General features: G+C 35.3%; 2 protein-coding genes across 2 annotated transcripts in view; one reads left to right on the top strand and one right to left on the bottom strand.

Moving 5' to 3' along the window:
• Positions 1 to 5,958: 5,958 nt before the first annotated feature.
• On the bottom strand, positions 5,959 to 12,890 carry LOC125226037 (GTP-binding protein Di-Ras2). The gene is made up of 4 exons (XM_048129862.1): positions 12,443 to 12,890; positions 9,104 to 9,199; positions 8,028 to 8,288; positions 5,959 to 7,315 (listed from the first exon to the last, which is right to left on the bottom strand). The coding sequence occupies exons 1-4, from the start codon at positions 12,578 to 12,580 to the stop codon at positions 7,181 to 7,183; spliced, it is 630 nt and encodes a 209-aa protein (XP_047985819.1). The 5' UTR covers positions 12,581 to 12,890; the 3' UTR covers positions 5,959 to 7,180.
• Positions 12,891 to 13,390: 500 nt separating this feature from the next.
• LOC125226021 (constitutive coactivator of PPAR-gamma-like protein 1) overlaps positions 13,391 to 18,666 on the top strand; it is a 48,076-nt gene continuing 42,800 nt past the window's right edge. Inside the window, exons 1-9 of the mRNA XM_048129839.1 lie at positions 13,391 to 13,490; positions 13,798 to 14,015; positions 14,438 to 14,616; positions 15,348 to 15,461; positions 15,554 to 15,700; positions 15,874 to 16,035; positions 17,306 to 17,501; positions 17,719 to 17,825; positions 18,389 to 18,580. Coding sequence (XP_047985796.1) covers positions 13,868 to 14,015; positions 14,438 to 14,616; positions 15,348 to 15,461; positions 15,554 to 15,700; positions 15,874 to 16,035; positions 17,306 to 17,501; positions 17,719 to 17,825; positions 18,389 to 18,580 — 1,245 coding nt within the window. The 5' untranslated portion in view covers positions 13,391 to 13,490; positions 13,798 to 13,867. The remainder of the gene's footprint in view (positions 13,491 to 13,797; positions 14,016 to 14,437; positions 14,617 to 15,347; positions 15,462 to 15,553; positions 15,701 to 15,873; positions 16,036 to 17,305; positions 17,502 to 17,718; positions 17,826 to 18,388; positions 18,581 to 18,666) is intronic.

Genomic DNA, 18,666 nt, shown 5'->3' with positions numbered 1-18,666 from the left:
ACCTAAATATAAGCGATATGCGATATAACATAGTAATGTACGTGTGTTTAATAGGGATAAGCAGATCGAGAAATATTTGGATATGATGGAAAGAAAACAAGATAATTTTATAAGTTCTGTTTTATTTTCTGTATGCTTTAGTTAGAAGTGTCACAAGATTGATTTAAAAATATAAGAATTATTATTTTTTCTAAGCATCGTTGGGGAAATTAAAGATTAGTTCGTAAAAAGCAACTTTTAGCTCAATTACGTTACTTACGAACTAGATCATTATCTCGGTTTGGTCAACAAACATTCGCAACCCACAATAAATATAACAAAACAACATTATTAAGAATATATAATTATGTACAAAGTACAAACAGACTACCGTGTAAAGCCAAATGTTGCAACACTTTTATCCTAGCCAAGCTTCTTTGTGAATAAGTAATGACTGTAATGAGGCGAGTTCTACTTCTAAACTACTGCTAGAGCGTAGGTATTATGGACTAGATACAATTATGGTACGCATTCAGTTACCTTAGATACATCACTTCATTTATAACTAAGTACCTACATATTTAATTTAAAATCGTCTATTCTTCTGCATTAGGAAATAGGATAAACAAAATAAATATATTTTTAGTCGGATATGTACTTGAAGACATTGTATTTCGATTATTTTATAAAATAATTCAAGAAATTGCATTTTACTTTGACATTAGAGAAAAAGTAGTCTGGTTACCTAAGTATCTTTAAACTCGTTTACATCATAATCATTAAGGTACAAGCACCTTAAATCCAGGGTTTCTACTTAGACGAAATCTCTAGCAACTACTATAATATTATTGCCATTCAATATTTAAGTCTGCACCATTTTGAAGAGTAAAAGGAGCGTTTTAAGCATTACTCATGTTAAGTGTAGACATCAGACACGGAGAAAGAATCTAGCAGATGCTAATGAAAACGCAATTCAAAATTTAGTTTGGTATTATAGTAGTATCTGCGATGAACTGTTAATTATTACATTTATTACAAAAATCTAAACTGTTCAGGTAAGTAGGTGTAGGTACCTAAGTACATCTAGATATATATGTAGTTACGTAGAAATGAGCTTGTGTCTTAAGCCAATAAGTTTATTATTTCGTTGTTTTTGGGACAATCAACTTTTTCTGTGTTACGAGGGTCGGTTGATAAGTATCCGAAACGGCACAGAAATAAGACAATATATCTAAATGTGATATTTTATTTTTCAACGTAGGTCCCTTCTAAGTCTACGCACTTAGTCCAACGTCTCTCCAAGGCCATTATCCCATTTTTAAAAAATGACTCTTCAAGTCCCTCAAAATACCTATTAACAGCGTCTATGACTTCAGTATTCGAAGAAAATTTTTGTCCGCCTAGCCACTTTTTGAGGTTCGGGAACAGATGGAAGTCGCAAGGGGCCAAGTCTGGTGAATACGGGGGATGGGGTAACAATTCGATGTGCAACTCCTCGATTTTAGCCATTGCAACTTTGGCTGTGTGAACAGGGGCGTTATCCTGATGGAGCAAAATTTTTTCCTTTTTTAGTGAGGCCTTTTTTCTTGAATTGCGTTGTGGAGGCTTTGTAGCAGATCGGCATAATATTGGGCGTTTATTGTTTTTCCCTTTTGAAGATAATCCACAAAAACTACTCCTTTGCAATCCCAAAATACGGTACCCATTACTTTACCGGCGGACAAAACCGTTTTCGCTTTCTTAGGGGCAGGTTCACCCCGATTGGTCCACTGCCTAGACTGCTCTTTTGTTTCTGGCGTGTAGTGGTGGATCCACGTCTCGTCAACCGTTATGTATCGACGTAAAAACTCCTTAGGATTATGCCTGTACTTCTCCAAACACTTGTCCGAAACATCCTTGCGGGTTTGTTTTTGCTCGTCTGTCAAGAGACGCGGCACCCAACGTGCACAAAGCTTGTTCATTTCCAAATGTTGATGCAAAATGTTAAAAACACGTTCCTTTGAAATGTTCACCATCTCTGCTATTTCCACCAATTTCACACGACGATCATCTAGTACATTTTTTTTTACCTTGTTGATAATTTCCGATGTCGTTACCTCTATAGGCCGTCCGCTGCGGGGAGCATCTGTACAGCTCTGCCGACCACGTCTGAAGTCGGTAACCCAAGTGTGAACTGTGCTTAAAGATGGCGAAGAAGAGCCCAAAACGCGGTCCAGTTTGGTTTTTATTTGTGTTGCAGTTTTACCTTTCAAAACATAATACTTAATTACCGCACGCACTTCGGATTTTTCCATTTTCATGAAAATCAATATAGCTTTTCTTTAGGTCTCTCGAATATATAATTATTCAATTTATAAGAACCTAATATTGCCTTGTTATTTACGTAAAAGCCTAAAGATTAGAATGACATTACAACTTTTTTAATTATATTTTTTTTAATTACTCACTTCGGTGACTTATCAGCCAGCCCTCGTAGTTGCCGTTAAGATGTTGGTATCTACTTGGGTCACATTGATGTCAAGTATATTTTTTATCGTTTTCATGTTCTTGTTTTTTTTTCAATTTTATTCCATTAAATAATTTGAATAAATCAAGAACGTTACTTTTATAATATTGTCAGTAATTTCCCCTGGTTAACGGTACCTACTGAAGTACGAGTAACAACGAAAAGAAAAGGTTGATCGACCCAGTGGCACTTGACAAGAGCTGATTAATTGTATTTAAAGAAGTGTTCGTTTTTACAGGCCATTTTTAAACAGTAAAAATATTTGTATGAAAATAGTAAAAACAGGTATAGTCACAGTATAAAAGAGACAGAGACAGTGTATAAAATATACCTTAACCGACATAGTTTAAGTGAGATATTTAGACAAAAAATGCAATTAGGTTTTTATAACTTACATCAATTAACATGAAACATCTTTTGGTCCGACTATAACAACGCAGTATTTAACAACTTTTATTAATAATATTAACTTGTCATATAAACTAAATTGTTATTTTTAAGCAAAATAATAAGTGTAATAAATGTAAGTATATAATATATACTTATAGGACAAGCAGCGAATGGTCAATAAAAGTTATAGAGGGAAATACTTGGAACACAATATCTGATTTTGTAACTTTGGATTAATTAGGTGAACTAGGTGCGCTGAGTAAGGAAAGACCGTCTAGTGCTCGTTGTCGCGTAATTTCATATGGAAATAAGTATCAAAATCATGTTCATTGTTAAATTCTGTAATAACAGGGTGTAATGTGATAGATATTAAAACAAATAACGTTGATATTTTCAACATATCAGCATTTCTCTATTTATAAGGCAAGACCGTCATATGTCCCGTAAATGAGGTTGATACTTAACCTTCTTTTTTCAGGTCCAGACAAAAGCAAAGCCGAAACTTATAATTTAAACTGAACCTACAACACCCGTTTAAACTCGACTTATTTACCATAAAGCCTAAAAAAGGTGCCTTACTCTTATTTTAATTATGCCGGTCTTTCCGGCTAGGCACAATTTTGAAGTTACATATTTCAGAACCGAAAACAATAAATTGAACGCGTTTTAAGAGCATTAATTGTACTAGACAGGAAGAACGATTATTAAATTACTACGTCACATACATAATGAAATTAATGAACAAATATTCCAACTGCTTCTATTTTATTTCAATTTTTTGCGCAACCATTTTGAACTCGATGGTCGAGTTCGAAACACGAATCAAGTTTTTTGTTAACTAGTGTTCGTCCCAGGGATATCTATTGAAGACCAATGGATTAATGATGAAAAACTGGTATATCTTCGGAGGTGTAAGAAGTGAAGTGAGTAGATATATGTATAAATACATAACAAAAAATCCAAATTATAAACAAATCAATTATTTTTGTAGTCGGTACCAGACCTGTTCGTCGCCTTGCTATTGCCTGTTTGCCCCACCCAAACATACACAGGCTGGTACCGACTCCAAAAATAATTGATTTGTTTATAATTTGGATGTTTAGATTATTGCAATACGATAAGAAATCTGAATTCAAAGGTTTATTATTTTTTGCTTTTTAGTTTCTCCGTGTTTTGTAACGCGCTTATTTTTGAAGGCGGTTTTATTTTTTGTTAAAAAGTTAATTTATTTGTTGATTTTTAGTGGTTCCTAGTGATATTATATGTATCAGTCCGAATATATGTACAGTAGTGAAAGAATTATCCTTTAACTCCTAACCATTGAGGAGTTGACCTTCCATCATCAGCTCAGCCACATAAAATTACTACCGTCAGGCGTAAAAACTGGTGTACCTTTGAAAAATACACTAAAAACATTACATGTGCCTATAACATTTGAAGAGTTCCCTCGATTTCTCCAAGATCCCATCATCAGACCCTGACTTGGTGCCAATGGGACCATCTCGGGGTTATACCCATGCGATCAAAAAAAAAAATTTGAAAATCGGTCCACGATTCTCGGAGATATCGAGTAACATACATACAAAAAAAAAATAAAAAAATTCAGTCGAATTGAGAACCTCCTCCTTTTTTGAAGTCGGTTAAAAAGTTATATTCAGTAGACAGTCTTTCTGGGTAGACGGTCTTCCCGACACTGACCTTAATAGATTTTGAGATATCATCTATTGAAAGTTTATTTGGGACTAATTCAAACAAAGTTAAGTACAAATAAAAATATAGAGTTCCATGCATTTCCTTGCATACCTTTTTGTGCATGGCTTGGCCTTATAATGTACTTCACACGTCGCTTTTAAGACACCGCACCGCTTCACTTACTAAATATTACGTTCTACCACCGGTCATCACACCGTGTTTATATTGTGTCCTTCATTTTCAACAAATAATGATTATTTTATAATAACTAAAACAATAAATGTCTTACTCGGAGCGTCGGGCCAACTGTATAGAAAAAGATGCTGCGTCGACGTCGTTTTGCCATACAGTTGGCCCGACGCTACGCTCGCGAGACGCTAGATGTTGGCCCTAAGGTTCATTAGTTATTTACAATACAAGTGCGAAGAATAATTCGCAACGAGTTAGTGAATCGATATTCGGTCATGTTTTAAATCGACAAGAGTTGCATATTAAGTTTTCGCACGTGTATCGTACAACGTTTTACACCATATGGCACTTTATATTTCTGACACGTTAATTATAAAACGCTTATTATATCACCGGTGTCGTAAAGTAGCCCCGGATGGTCTGTAAACATGCTCCTCAAACTCACATTAACAGTATTACTTAACACACACTAATACGCCAAACCAAAATATTATAAATATTTAGCATTTCTTCACTTTGTTGTAAGTTATAATGTAATGATTGCATAACATCATATTAACTAACACCTAGTGATGTGCCGTTTCCGGGAATTTCCCCTCCGAAGGAATTTTTTTCCTATGAAAGGAACATTCCCTTCATATGTAATATTCCCTACTTTCCCACATACCCGCGAACGGCACATCACTTATTAACACCTGCCACATATTTGCAATCTGAATCGATAACAGTCGACTACAAAGAGATGTATCCACTTTTTCACCTTATTACAATGCAATAAGGTGAATAAATGGAAACATCTCTTTGTAGTCGACTGTACCTACTTAATGATTGTTCCAGTCTACTTGTTACTACTTTTAGCATGACACAATATACCTACATAAAAATATACAATACGAACACTTCGTTGAAGATTCGGGCACAAAGACTGGCTCCTAAGGTCTATTTTCGAATAATAAATTCCCAAGATCAGGTGCATTATAAGTAGATAATATTTTAAAACTGGACTATTTGGATATGTTTTGGTGAGTGATAAATTAGGTGCATTATACACTAGCGACGGCTACGTTTCGAGGCAGACTATTTTATATACCTATTATACCTCATTTCAATGACTTAAATATGTATAAAAACCTGAAGTCTATACGGCACCTACTTACAATACAAGGTACAGTAGTGTTGACAATATTTTCTTGAGAAAATACCTTTACTGTTATAACTAAAGTTAGGTTTGGTGGGTAGGATAGGTACATCATTTAAGAAGTTGAGAAGTGATTATTTACCAGAATATGTATGGTAAATATAAATAGTATTATATAAAAAATATTTAGTAGTGAAAGATGTTCTTCCATAGCTTTGTAGTATCGACATCAGATCCTGATGTAATTTTGTAGTAATTATAAATAAATGTAAATAAAAACCTTGGATTTTTAAAATAAAGAATACGTATCTTCATTATTCGTAAATGTCTGCCAAGTACAAATGCTAATTTTTTCTATGATTGGGCTAAAATTTGGCACAGGAAATATTCCGAAATGCTTTTTTTCTACTTCATTAGGAACTACTCCCTTTTTGGTCTAGTAGGTAGGAATGTAAATAGACTCAAATGCTATAGTTAGGCGGTTCTTTCATTAACCCATGTATTACGTTGGCCTTAATAGATCACCAGAATTTAATTAATAGGTAATCAGAACATGATCTCTAATGAGCGATATAATACATTATATGTATAATGTACGAGTATAAGATGAACATCATGAGATCACTGAAACAGAGGCTGCGAAGAAAAGTGACTCTCCTCTCACCAACGCCCTACATAGTCTTATGTGTGCAAATGTGCTAAGCGACTAGATTGCCGACTGTACAAGAGAGATGTTATAAAAAATACCGCCGAGGTGTAATAAAAGAATTTAGAGATCTATGAAAAGCGAGAGAGTATAAACAGAAAATGAAAACAATGCGAAACATCACAAGTCACACAAAAATGTTGCATCGGCAAAATTATGACCTACATGACTTGCAACATTCTGGATACGAAATAAATTAACAGCAGGTCATACTATATACTTCATTTCGTTGTATTTTCACACTATCGGTACAAGATTTCCACTCATCTCTTTATTAATGATTCACGTCATCAATCATTATTAAACAAGTCAACTAGTGTAAATATTATTTAATTATTAGCAAAACATGCGTTCTGATGACTGTCGAGTTTCATCACAATATTTGATTATTAATAATTATTTTTAAAGGCATAATTATAGTACTTATAATCTTATATTATATGCGTTATAATAATTATGCTATGTCGTGCGAAATCATCGAGATATGAATTAATAATGACTAGATTTAATGTGACTGAATAAATAATTAGGTATAAGATAATGGGCCTACTTATTAAACCGAAGGGTACCCGCTGTTACTCTACATGACGCGGCACTTTTCTCGCCCGCTCGCCGAAGCTTCGCCACCATCTTTCACTATTTTGTCTTTCTTTTTCTTGCCCTTGCCATCTACTTGAAGGGATACGTTTCTATTTTTTTCCATGTTCAGCAATTCCTGAAATACGAACAAGTTAGCGTTATTATTAAAATGCACTTATCAATTAAATTTAAGGGATCCACCACGTACCCTAGGTCACTTTTTACGTTTTTACGAAATAATAAAAATAGTGCGTGGAGTCCCTCCACGCGGAAGAAGTGAAAGTTCGAAATGAGAAATGAAAATAGGAAGGGGTATTTCAAAATTAGAGTTGGCAACACTGGCAGTTAAACGTTTTACGCTGTCAGAAAGCTGTCAGTTGAGAAAGAAGTCGAATTAGAAGTTTCACTTCAAAAAAATATTGTCAGATTTAACTTAAAACGGATTCTTGGGTGAATTTCCAATTTGGAGAAAGATGAACCATCAAAAACTGTTCTATATACATAATACCAATTAAATTAAACTTAGTAACTTGGTACTTAGGTATAGTGATGATACCTTAGGCAATCGGTCGGGAAAATAACTTCCCGGGAAATATTCCCTATACAGGTCGGGTAAATTACCGTAAGTTACCAAGAACAGCACATCACTAGCTCTGCCTGGGAATATAATTCAGATCCGGAAACCGCTACGAATTTAAGTAGTGTGTTATTGGGCATCGTATTGGGTCTCTAAAAATGGCGAGACAGTGGCGCCCGCAAACTAGTTCAGCGAAATGACTTTCGGATTACAAATTACCTACACCTTCAAAGAGTTATGTCCTCATCAGATACTTAATAGTTTTACTCACCTGGAAAAGCTGTGTGACGTTATGATTCGTTTTAGCAGATGTTTCCATAAAGGAGACGCCCCACATCTGTGCCTGAGCCTGCCCCTCGCTCGCAGACACTTCCCTGATTTCTGGGCTTTCATCACACTTGTTTGCTGCCAGCATCACCGGGATACTCGGCAGATCGGCCCCCTTTATCTCTTTTATCGTCTGCCATATTGGCTTAAGCTCCTCAAGAGACTGTCTACTGCTCACGGAGTAGACTAATATGAACGCGTGACCCTGAAAAAATATAAAGTTAATTAATGTCGGCCTTTGAGCTGCAGAAATATAATAAAAAACTGTTAGTAGGTATTGTGTAGGCTGCAAAAAGTTCAAAAATATAATATATGTACTTGATACATAAAGGAGATCTTTCTGATTTCTTTTAAAATTTCATCATCAATTTAAGCCTCACATCTCTAGAATCGAATGCGTCCATAGGCTGTTTACCATCAGGCGGGCCGTATGCTTTTTGCCACCGACGTATGGCAAATAAAAGTACCTAAAGAACTACTGTTGTACCCAGAACATGACACACGAATTTCATTTCTCCTTACTATAAAGCTTCCGCCACACATAAAGCGTTTTGATAGCGTAGCGCAATGATAGCGGTGCGCCGGCAGAACGCTGGCGTTCCGCTCGCAATCCGCGCTCGTTAGTTCCCGCCGGCGTCCGCTGGGCGCAACGCCAGCGTTCGTCCGGCGCACCGCTATCATTGCGCTCGATCGCTAACGCTCCGCGTATGCTCTCAAAACGCGCATGTGTGCATGTGTGTGTGCTTTTAGCTCGTTGTAATGCTGTAGGGTAGCATATTTCTAGTGATGGCAGGAGGATTAAAATGTTAACGGAATAATGGCCGCTTACATATGTAGCAAGCATGGCATCCGTTGGGTGGACGTGGAAGACATCCGGAAAATTGAGGGTCACAACTCGCAACTGAATAAGATTAGCTCAGGACCGGGAGAAGTGGCGTGCCAGAAGAGAGGCCTATGCTCAGCAGTGGGCGATAAGGGGCTGATGATGACGATATCTCTATGACGAATAGCGCTATTTACCTTGCTGATAGATAGCCTCTGCATCGCTGGAAACTGGTGCGACCCCGTCGTATCCGTTATTTGCAACGTGCATATTGTCTTATTACTACTTATCACCTGAAACGTATCAATTTATTAAATATATACCTATACAATCTACTAAATCTATGACTAAACTAACATGAATGAGAATGGGATTTCGTGGTGTAGGTATTTTTAATTACTATCTAACAATTCGATCGAATATCTATTTACATTTCAACTAACGGAGTTTTTATTAGAATCTAACGATCTAAACACACGCAAAGCGGTAATCCAGACAGACCAATAGAACGCTTTGTTGGATTTAACTATTGATGTGGCTTTAATCGATTAGTGCATTAGGTCATGAAATTATGTTAAGGCCACAAATATCGTAAACTGTGGTAACAGAAATGCTTGCCAAGAGGACGAATCTGGCACAATTACAAGTCATCGTACGGGCGAACAAGTGTATTAACTGCAGCAGGCACGATGGTGGCACATGCTCAAAATGACTTGCCCAATCATCTTGGATTTTAACCTAATACCTATCCTCTTGAACCCCAGAAACAATTGTTTTATTTTTGAATTTAGAACCCTTTGTAACGCAATTAAAATTCAAAATAGATTTTGGAATATGTACAGTAGGTACACGAGGGTAAGCAGGCTATAGTTCAATCGCGAGGGGGTCTTGTTATAATGGTCAACTCCTTTGCAAGGAATTAATTAAGCGTACCTACGACACAGGTAGGGTAGTTGGACTGGGTGTTTGATCAATTGAGGTAGGTACAGTCAACCAATCTGAATCCTAGGCCACTGTAGAACCCTTTCACAGTAAAAGTCATAGTACTGCTGTAGCAAATAAAGCACGGTGTCAATACGACAGGGTCCTAGAGTGGCCTAGGATTCTAGTTGGACGCGGAAAATTGGAAGTAAAGCAGCAGGTCGGATCCCGTGCGGCAGTGCGAAAATGGTCTTAGAAGACCATCTCTCGATTTCAGAGCGCGAGAAAAAGTGGGTCAATCCGCGGCAAGAGTAACATGCATGAGTCACGATTTTATGGCATGTTCAATTTATTCACGATGCAAGTTCAAGTGGTAATCTATCTCTAAATAAGTTACTTTCCCGATATATGCATATATCCTTTCATTTGCCCCTGTAGTTCAAATAAACAATCAATGAAGTCGTGACTCACGTTACTTTTACGTGGATTCACCCATCAAGTAATGTTTGACAAACTTTTCTTTTGATGCCAATCAATCCCATTCCCATCCAGCATTGAAAGTTTGTATAGGACCCAAAAATAATTCCGGTTAGAAAACCCACAAATCGAGAAAAACTTTTCCCATTCTAATAATGGGGCATTCCACGAGAATATTGCTTACAACATGAAATTTTTCTAATACTTCTGAAGATGCTAAAAAAGAGTTGTGTCTCACAACGACGACTCAAGTACAAAGCAATAAGGAAATAATAATGTATATAAGAACATAACACTCACCGGTATATTATTATTGATGTGAATAATTTAAATGACAAGGAGAAAATAAGAAACATAAAATTTTAACAAACACATTTAATAATTAAAAAAATAAAAACATTTAATGACAACAAAATATAACAGTGTATAAGGATAATGGGTAATGAAATGACATTATAAATAAAAGTCAACATAACTTTTCTCCACACAGAATGTGTCACATTGTGAGGAATGCAGCTTGGTCGGTAAATGTTTACTTAATTTTTATCTTCTGATTAGCAGAAACGTCTGCAATCGATGCCACTAGCAGTTGGCAGAGCGCTGGAGTATCTATCCAGTTGCCGTGAGTTCAAGTCTCACCCAACCCAAGGCAGACATTTTCCACTTTTAAATTTATTCTAATGTTTACTTAAACAGAGGCACATCTATACAGATGTTACAAACCAGGCTACTGAGCTGTACTGTGTGGGCTCTCATATTAAGCTTAAAACTTAACTTGATAAGTAGGCTTAGGACTTTTTATCGCATAATACATTAAATACATGCTGTACTATTTTCGTAATCATGTGTTGGATGAGCGGGTCGTCTCAACACAGGTGCCGTAAGCCTAAAGAGAAGTCCCAGCAAATTGTATATGCATATATGTTACTATTTAAATAAAGATATTTTTCATACCATGGTTCTAAAATCTGTGGAGTCACCATATGAAAAATTTTCAAAGTCAAAGTCCAACAGTATGATGTAATATTAAATATAAATATTTATACATACTGTCACATTGTTACTGAGTTAATTTTATGTATATTATATTTATGCAATCAAAAGTCCTGTCTATTGCTGCGACATTCTCAAGCCTGCAGTGCAGTGGTGTATGTACTTACATTTGTACATCCCAAATAAGTTTGTGTAAAACTAGAGATTGTAGAGATGCAAAGTAGCACACTGGCCTCACATAGCCCTACATAAATTAAAGATTACAAATTAATAATTGTACAAAAATGATGATGATAAGGTGCTACAAATCATTTAGGCTCAGGGATGTAACAGATGTGGTTTTAACGGAACCGGAAGCGGAAGCGGAAGTTTTGAATTTAGTTTAACGGAAGCAGAAGCGGAACCGGAACCAGAAGCGGAAGTTATAGATGTTAAAAACGAAATGAAAAAATACCACATAGGTATAACATAAACCAATACTAATTAAATTACCTAGAACTTTTAGGTGTTTACTGTTCAGCCTGTAATCAGCAGTTTGTAATCAGCCTTTAGGCCCACTTAGGTTTTAAAAACGAAAAGAAAAGTTACCTGATATTTTATCTTAAGTATATCATTCATTACAATCCAAAAATTTAAATCACCTTGAACTTTAAGATGTTTAGTTGTTTAGGTAATCACTAAAAACACATAAGAATCCTTTTAAACCTTTATTATGCCGTAAAAGGTTTTAGAAACGAAAAGAAAACTTACTCGTAGGTAGTATAATACAATCCAAAACTAACCAGTAAAAATTATATGTGTAATTGTTAGCACACAATAGGCTACTAGACTCGTATCGAATTTAGCACATCAAGTTATTGTTTTCGGTAGTATTTGACTTAAGAAATCAATATTTATATCTCCGTGTACACGTAGCTACGTATCTACAAATCATTTAGGCTGTGAACCATAAGCCTGTATAATTAATGAGCAACCTCTATTGTATTAAAATTCATAGTCGTTGACGGGTGTGACAATGTGAAATAAAAAAAAACAATAACAAAACAAAAAAGACAACAATAGCACTAAAGCGACTACTAAACATACAGAATAAACTTATCGATTATGCAGGTAATTTGGTTCTATTTTAAGAAAACTTGTCTTACTTGTCTATATGTGTCCTCGATAGTCGGTATGTATGACTCTCTAAACGTGCCTTTTACAAAACGTAGTACCAAAGAACTTTTACCTACACCACCTGCACCGAAAACTACAACGCGATAATCGTTACTTTGCTCCGGCATAACTTATATGTTTTGAATAGTCTTGCATAAAATCAATTAAACGTATGATGGAAAAGGATACTACGTAAAAGTAACACTTAATTCATTGTGAGGTTTAAAACACAACTGCGTATGCTACTGGTTGTGGTTGTGAGCACGTAAATGTAAATTACACCTTTCCAAACAATACATTTTTACGATTTGTATTTTTCATTGAGGTATACCACTAAAGCCAACAACGCCCAATTTGCTTCTACACTACACAGGCAAAGAGAAGAGAAACAATCACATCACATCCACACACACGAATACGAATGAAATGACGTCTTGCTTAAATGTTGTCAGCGTTTTAATAAATGAATCAAAATACCGTAGGTAAACAACACGTAAACAAGGTCTTACCTCGTCATTTGAAGGCTTAATGTGTCATATTTGACTCCATATTTATGAAAGTATAATTGAGTATTACAGTACATAAATTACAGCCAAATTTCAATTCTTAAATGCAAAACGATTCATGATATTTCTTTTGCAGAAACACTAATAAAAATGTCACAGCTGTGACAGTGACAATCAAGTGACAATTGAAAGGAATTTGTGACAGCCGGAAGTGACTAAAGTTTTCTTAAAGTGGAAACACGAAAGCTCTCTCTACACAGACTCTTTCCGGTTACAATTTTTTTATAATTTTGTAAATTATAATATTTAATAAAAATTACTCTATTTTACACATTCGTCACATTAGAATTAATAAAATAATTCCCAAGTCTCATATCAATATGAAATATTGTCGACCATAAAATAAATGGTTTGACGTTTTTTATGGTGGCTATAGCTGGTTCCTAAAACACATCTATTTTAGATAATTACAAATGGCTTCCGTTTTCAACTTGCGGTTATCCTTCACTGCTGGCATGGTTTTCTAATCAAGGTTTGTAGCAATAATTGTTCATTTTATTGATAATAGTGTAGTGTATCATTGTTACTATTGCCAAACCTACTTGATGGGTAAGTACTTTTTTACGAAACATAATGTTAGATGGGGAATACTACCCGTGTTTGTTAATTTCATGAAGGTAACGTGCCGGCATCGGTTTACGTGAACAAAATATTGCTATTCAGTCTACATTTTCATTTTACGTTACGCTTATTATTACTTTCGCTTTGTAATAATCCATAATTTCCTCTTCCGGAAATGCATTTGTATTTCCCGTGAAATCGATGATTTTCTTTTTCAGGATCAATTTGCCGTGAGATAGTATTTGATTATATTATTTCTATTGAGTAGTTCTGCTACTGCCACGAGTCATGGGCATACAGGATCTACAGACTTATTTAGAAAATGAGGGAGTGGGTGTGGATTTGTTTCGGATTGCACGGAATCATGCCGGCGGCTTCCGACTTGTACTTGACGCCGAGGGTTGTCTGGACCGGCTATATGGAGGATATTTCTCTGGCAAGTATTGTAATATTGGTGTTATTTCTTTGTATTGTATTTGTTTAGCGTTATTACGATTCTGTGTTAAACAAATTGTGACATTTGCAACTTGCAACATTCTACCAAAAGCAATCTCAGAGAAATTTACCTTGATATGACTCCTTATACTTGTTTTTTTCTAATGAACTACTGCTTTACCTTTCAGTAGAAGTAATATTTCAATGTGACTTGTGAATCAAGGACAAAAAAGAAAACAAATAAACAGCACTACTGTTATGTTTCTACTACAATTCACCTAACTGATTATATTATACTGTAGTATCAAAATAAACAACCCTAAATTATGACATTAACTTGTGTTGTTTGTAAACAACAACAACATAATTTTATCTATGCCTTGTCTTGTTTTAGAAATTAATAATTTTGTTTTTATTATTTAGATTGGGCATGTGGAGGACAGTGGGCCCGCTGTGTCCAATTCTTGACTACCCTGGCGCAGGCCCTTGCTGAGCACCAAGTGGCACTATGTGTTTGCTTCAATGGAGCGCACCCAGCTCCTCCAGTGGCTCCGCAGCACTGGATCCAGACTCAGTCTACTTACAGGCAGAGAGTCAACTCTGTTAGTCTTGTTCTACCCAACATCATTGATTAAGCCTGAATTTGTGCTTGTAAATTAATTTTTCTTACAATTTCTAATTAGAATCTTGTTAAAATTAATTTTAGTATTTGGAGTGAAGTCACAGATTGTACTCAAAAAAATCAAAAAAAAATCAAAATAATTTATTCAGCAAATAGGCCACAGGGCACTTTTACACGTCACATGTACATAGGTATTTAAAAAAATATTTAAAATTGAGTTGAAATTACAATTGATACTATTATATACTAATTCTAAGTTCTAACTAAAGTTAACTCTATACAATTAATTAGAGATGTAGAAGGTCTCTAAATGTCGAATTACAACCAAGAACTACACTAAATTTTAATATAAAAAGTACAAATACAAAAAAAAAAAGTCTAAAATTACTTTAGTGCAAATGACTCTAAATGTCACAACTAAAAATAAAATGTATATCTACTTAATCTAATTCTCCTTAGAGATGTATATGGTCTCCATGAGTCAAAATCATATATTTAAAATATTCACTAAAAGAAAGGAAACAAACGACAACCGAACAAAGTGTCCTAATTTAATAAAAATTAGAATTAAAGTTACTAAGTTATAATGAATATAAAGAATATAAGTTATAATACTATTTTACAATGAAATCTTCCACAATAGTGTACATTATTTTTCTTACTGTAGCTTTCTTAAACTACTGTCAGTCTAACAAATTTTTTTTTTTTTAGGTATTGCGCCATATTGTCACAAAGGGTACCCCTCCACCCAAGGTCTGGTGGGTGCCACCAATGGGGCTACATTCATGTCTTCGAACTGCTTTGCGATACCTGAATATACCCATTGTGAGTCTACATTGATTTTATGTATGACATGCTTATTGGATATTGAGTACACTATAATATTTTGTTATTTATATAATTTTCTTAATCTGCAGATGGTATCCTCCGATGACCATTGTCAGGAAGTTGTTGGCCTCTGCCGAGAGAAAACTTATGCTGGCCTGGTAGGCTGCTCTGGAGAGTACCTGGTGTTTCAGCCTCCGAGATACTTTAGCTCATCACAATTGAAGCTAACATACAGGGTAATTATTTTAGGCCATCTTCATCACAAGAGAATGGTTAAATGCATGTGTTCTCTGATAATAGTTTCATATTGTAGATTGCTTGATGTTTTCCTACTTGTTGGTCGTTATTATATTGATATAGCAATTTTGCACAATTAAATCTAGTTAATAAAATATTTTCATCTTTTTAGTCTTCCTTGGAAACTAAGGAATACAAGATCCATGAATTGCCACAATTGCTGGAGGTGCCCCAAGACCGCCTGTGCCTTTTGGCAGCACTTCTTGGAGGTACTATCTTATCGGAGCAAAGCCTCACTGATTTCTACAAACGATTGGGAATCACACAGAAAAAGGTATGACAACATATAATTATATTTCTTTAAAATTAGTCTGTTGATGTTGTCTTATTATTACTGACCTAGCTACAGTAACAAGAATGGTTTATGTATTAGATATGTAAATTTACTTTGCGTTACTTGTTGTTGTAGTCATTTTCCTGCATACAACATAATATGCGGTCATTAATGTCATTAAAAAAAAATTCATACCCTTTCTTGAAACTGAGCTACATATTTTGTTTGAGTTTAGAATGATTCGTAGTTAGTTTCATTAGACTTATATTGACCGTGATAACTTTTTGATTTTTGTTGAGCTCTCAATATTATATCGAAGCAGTTATTATGCATTATGGTCACGGAAAACTCAATAAAAATCAAAAAGGTAATCAAATCACGATCTATATTTTTTTTATAGGACATTCTTACACAGATTGACTGAGCCCCACGGTAAGCTCAAGAAAGCTTGTATTGTGGGTACTCAGACAACGATATACATAATATACAAATACTTATATACAGGGAGCGTACTTTTCATGCCGATGACATTAATCTGACGTCACGCTCCGTATAGGATGATCACAAATAGTTTTATTGTAAATTATTAATCATTAGTCGTCAATAATTTTAATCGTATACAAATTACTTCAAATACAGTAGTCCATTTACATGTGGCATAAATAATATGCCTGAGTCATGGATGTTTTCTATGTATATAAGTATATATATATATTATGTATATCGTTGTCTGAGTACCCACAACACAAGCCTTCTTGAGCTTACCGTGGGCCTCACTCAATCTGTGTAAGAATGTCTTATAATATTTATTTATTTATTTATTTATTTAATACCTACTTGAAATGTGAAACGTGAATAAAATTATTTGATTTGTTTTTATAAATAAATTTAATTAAATAGTATTGTTAACAACACATTACAAAAAATACGTAGAAAAGAGAATTTCTCTCTAACGTAAAGCACACCATCCTTCTTGCATTCATTACCATGCAAAGAAATTCATAACTTAAAATGATTGATGACTAATGATTAATAATTAACAATAAAACAATTTGTGATCACCCTATTGGAGCGTGACGTCAAATTGATGTCATCGGCACGAAAAGTACGCTCCCTGCTTATATACATAGAAAACGTCCATGACTTGGGAACAAATATCTGTGCTCATCACACAAATAAATGCCCTTACCGGGATTCGAACCCAGGACCGCGGCTCATAAGTCTATATCCCGGTAAATAAGTCTTAACATTTTGTTTGATTCCCTTACAGCAACAAGTGCCACCAGAGACATTGATAAAAGCCGTAAGCCAGTTCGTGCGCGATCTACCATCGTCCGATATGGATAGCGCGTGCATCGAAATCTTCGGCGACCTCAACGACCTCCGGGCGGCCAAGCTCAAGCAAGCCGTTCAGTATTACCTCAATGGCACCAAGGATGGCTTCCTCAAATACAGAACTGCTACTGGTAAGTTATATCGCGAGTGCTAAATAAAGATACCATCTAAGTCTACTCTGCCATACAAGATAGGAAGAAGCTAGCCTTACTTTACTGTTCTAGAGACTTTGGTAAATAGTGTAATTGCGCTCTACCTAAAGATGTTATATATTAGCACAGACTTCACTTGTGCATCAAAGGTTGATAAAAACTCTAACATTTATTAGATTAATTTTGTCCTTACTAGGTCGCCGCCCGAAAAATAACAAAAGGAATCAGAAACCCGACAGCCCACAGTCATCCTCTGCTGATTTGGACACTTCCAAATTAGCAGCAGAGTCATCCGAACACGAGGTTTACTTCCATGTTTATAATCAGCTAGCTACGATCATCCACGCCTTTTCATCGTCATCCTATACATTGGCATACAAAATTCATTATACTTCACTATATAAAAATGTTGCATGACTCAAAATTAAAAGTGCAGAGTAAATTTTGGAATTTTTATGTATTATGTGTATTTCGATTTTAAAGCTGTGAGTTATTAAAAGGATTTATGTTTTGCAATTCATGCCAGCAGTTATGTGAGGCAAAATCGTGTGACTTAGCTTTACATATCTCAATATGTTCTGCAACATTCGAAACCTAGGTTCTTCTTGACTCGGCACAAATGAGTATTGCCAATCAGCAAAATTACACTCATTTCATTTGGGACTGCTAAGTCAGGTATGGCAAATGGCAATAGTAGTCTGAAATTTCGTCCCATGTCTCTGCTGATATGTTCAGTGAAACTTTTCCTAGAAGAACTCCACAGTTATAAATACATATGTTTGTTTGATTTAAAATTCATTTATTTTTATGTATTTTCTTTTTCATACTCTCAGCACTTACAAAATTTTTAAAACACTAAATTACAGCAAAAAGGCTTGGACGATTACAAATTGGCTACAGCAAACGCGTCAATGAATGCCGACTTTAGCACCGACGAGAGGACGTTGGAGGTGGGGCAGGCCATAGCTTCCATGTCGCTCGAGGCCGGCGACGCCGAACAGAAGAAACCTGCTCCTAAACCAGCAGAAAAACAAGAGAAACAAGCAGCTGTTAAAGAGGTGTGACTAAGAATATTAAGGACTAGATTCCTAATTTAATACATCCGAAAAGATAACTTCCAACTTACTGATTTTAACACATTTAC

The sequence above is a fragment of the Leguminivora glycinivorella genome, chromosome 5, assembly GCF_023078275.1.
Source record: "Leguminivora glycinivorella isolate SPB_JAAS2020 chromosome 5, LegGlyc_1.1, whole genome shotgun sequence".
In the NCBI taxonomy this organism is placed as follows: domain Eukaryota; kingdom Metazoa; phylum Arthropoda; class Insecta; order Lepidoptera; family Tortricidae; genus Leguminivora; species Leguminivora glycinivorella.
Note: the sequence above shows the minus strand (reverse complement) of the source record. Positions and strands in the feature narration are given on the sequence as shown.

Bases quoted from the DNA above. Each gene is read 5' to 3' on its own strand.
- LOC125226037 (XM_048129862.1), bottom strand. From the start codon at position 12,580: ATGCCGGAGCAAAGTAACGATTATCGCGTTGTAGTTTTCGGTGCAGGT. The intron at 9,200-12,442 runs GTAAGACAAGTT...GATACGTTTCAG, and splicing joins TCGAGGACACATATAGACAA to GTGATAAGTAGTAATAAGAC. The intron at 7,316-8,027 runs GTGAGTAAAACT...TTCGTATTTCAG, and splicing joins ACGTCACACAGCTTTTCCAG to GAATTGCTGAACATGGAAAA.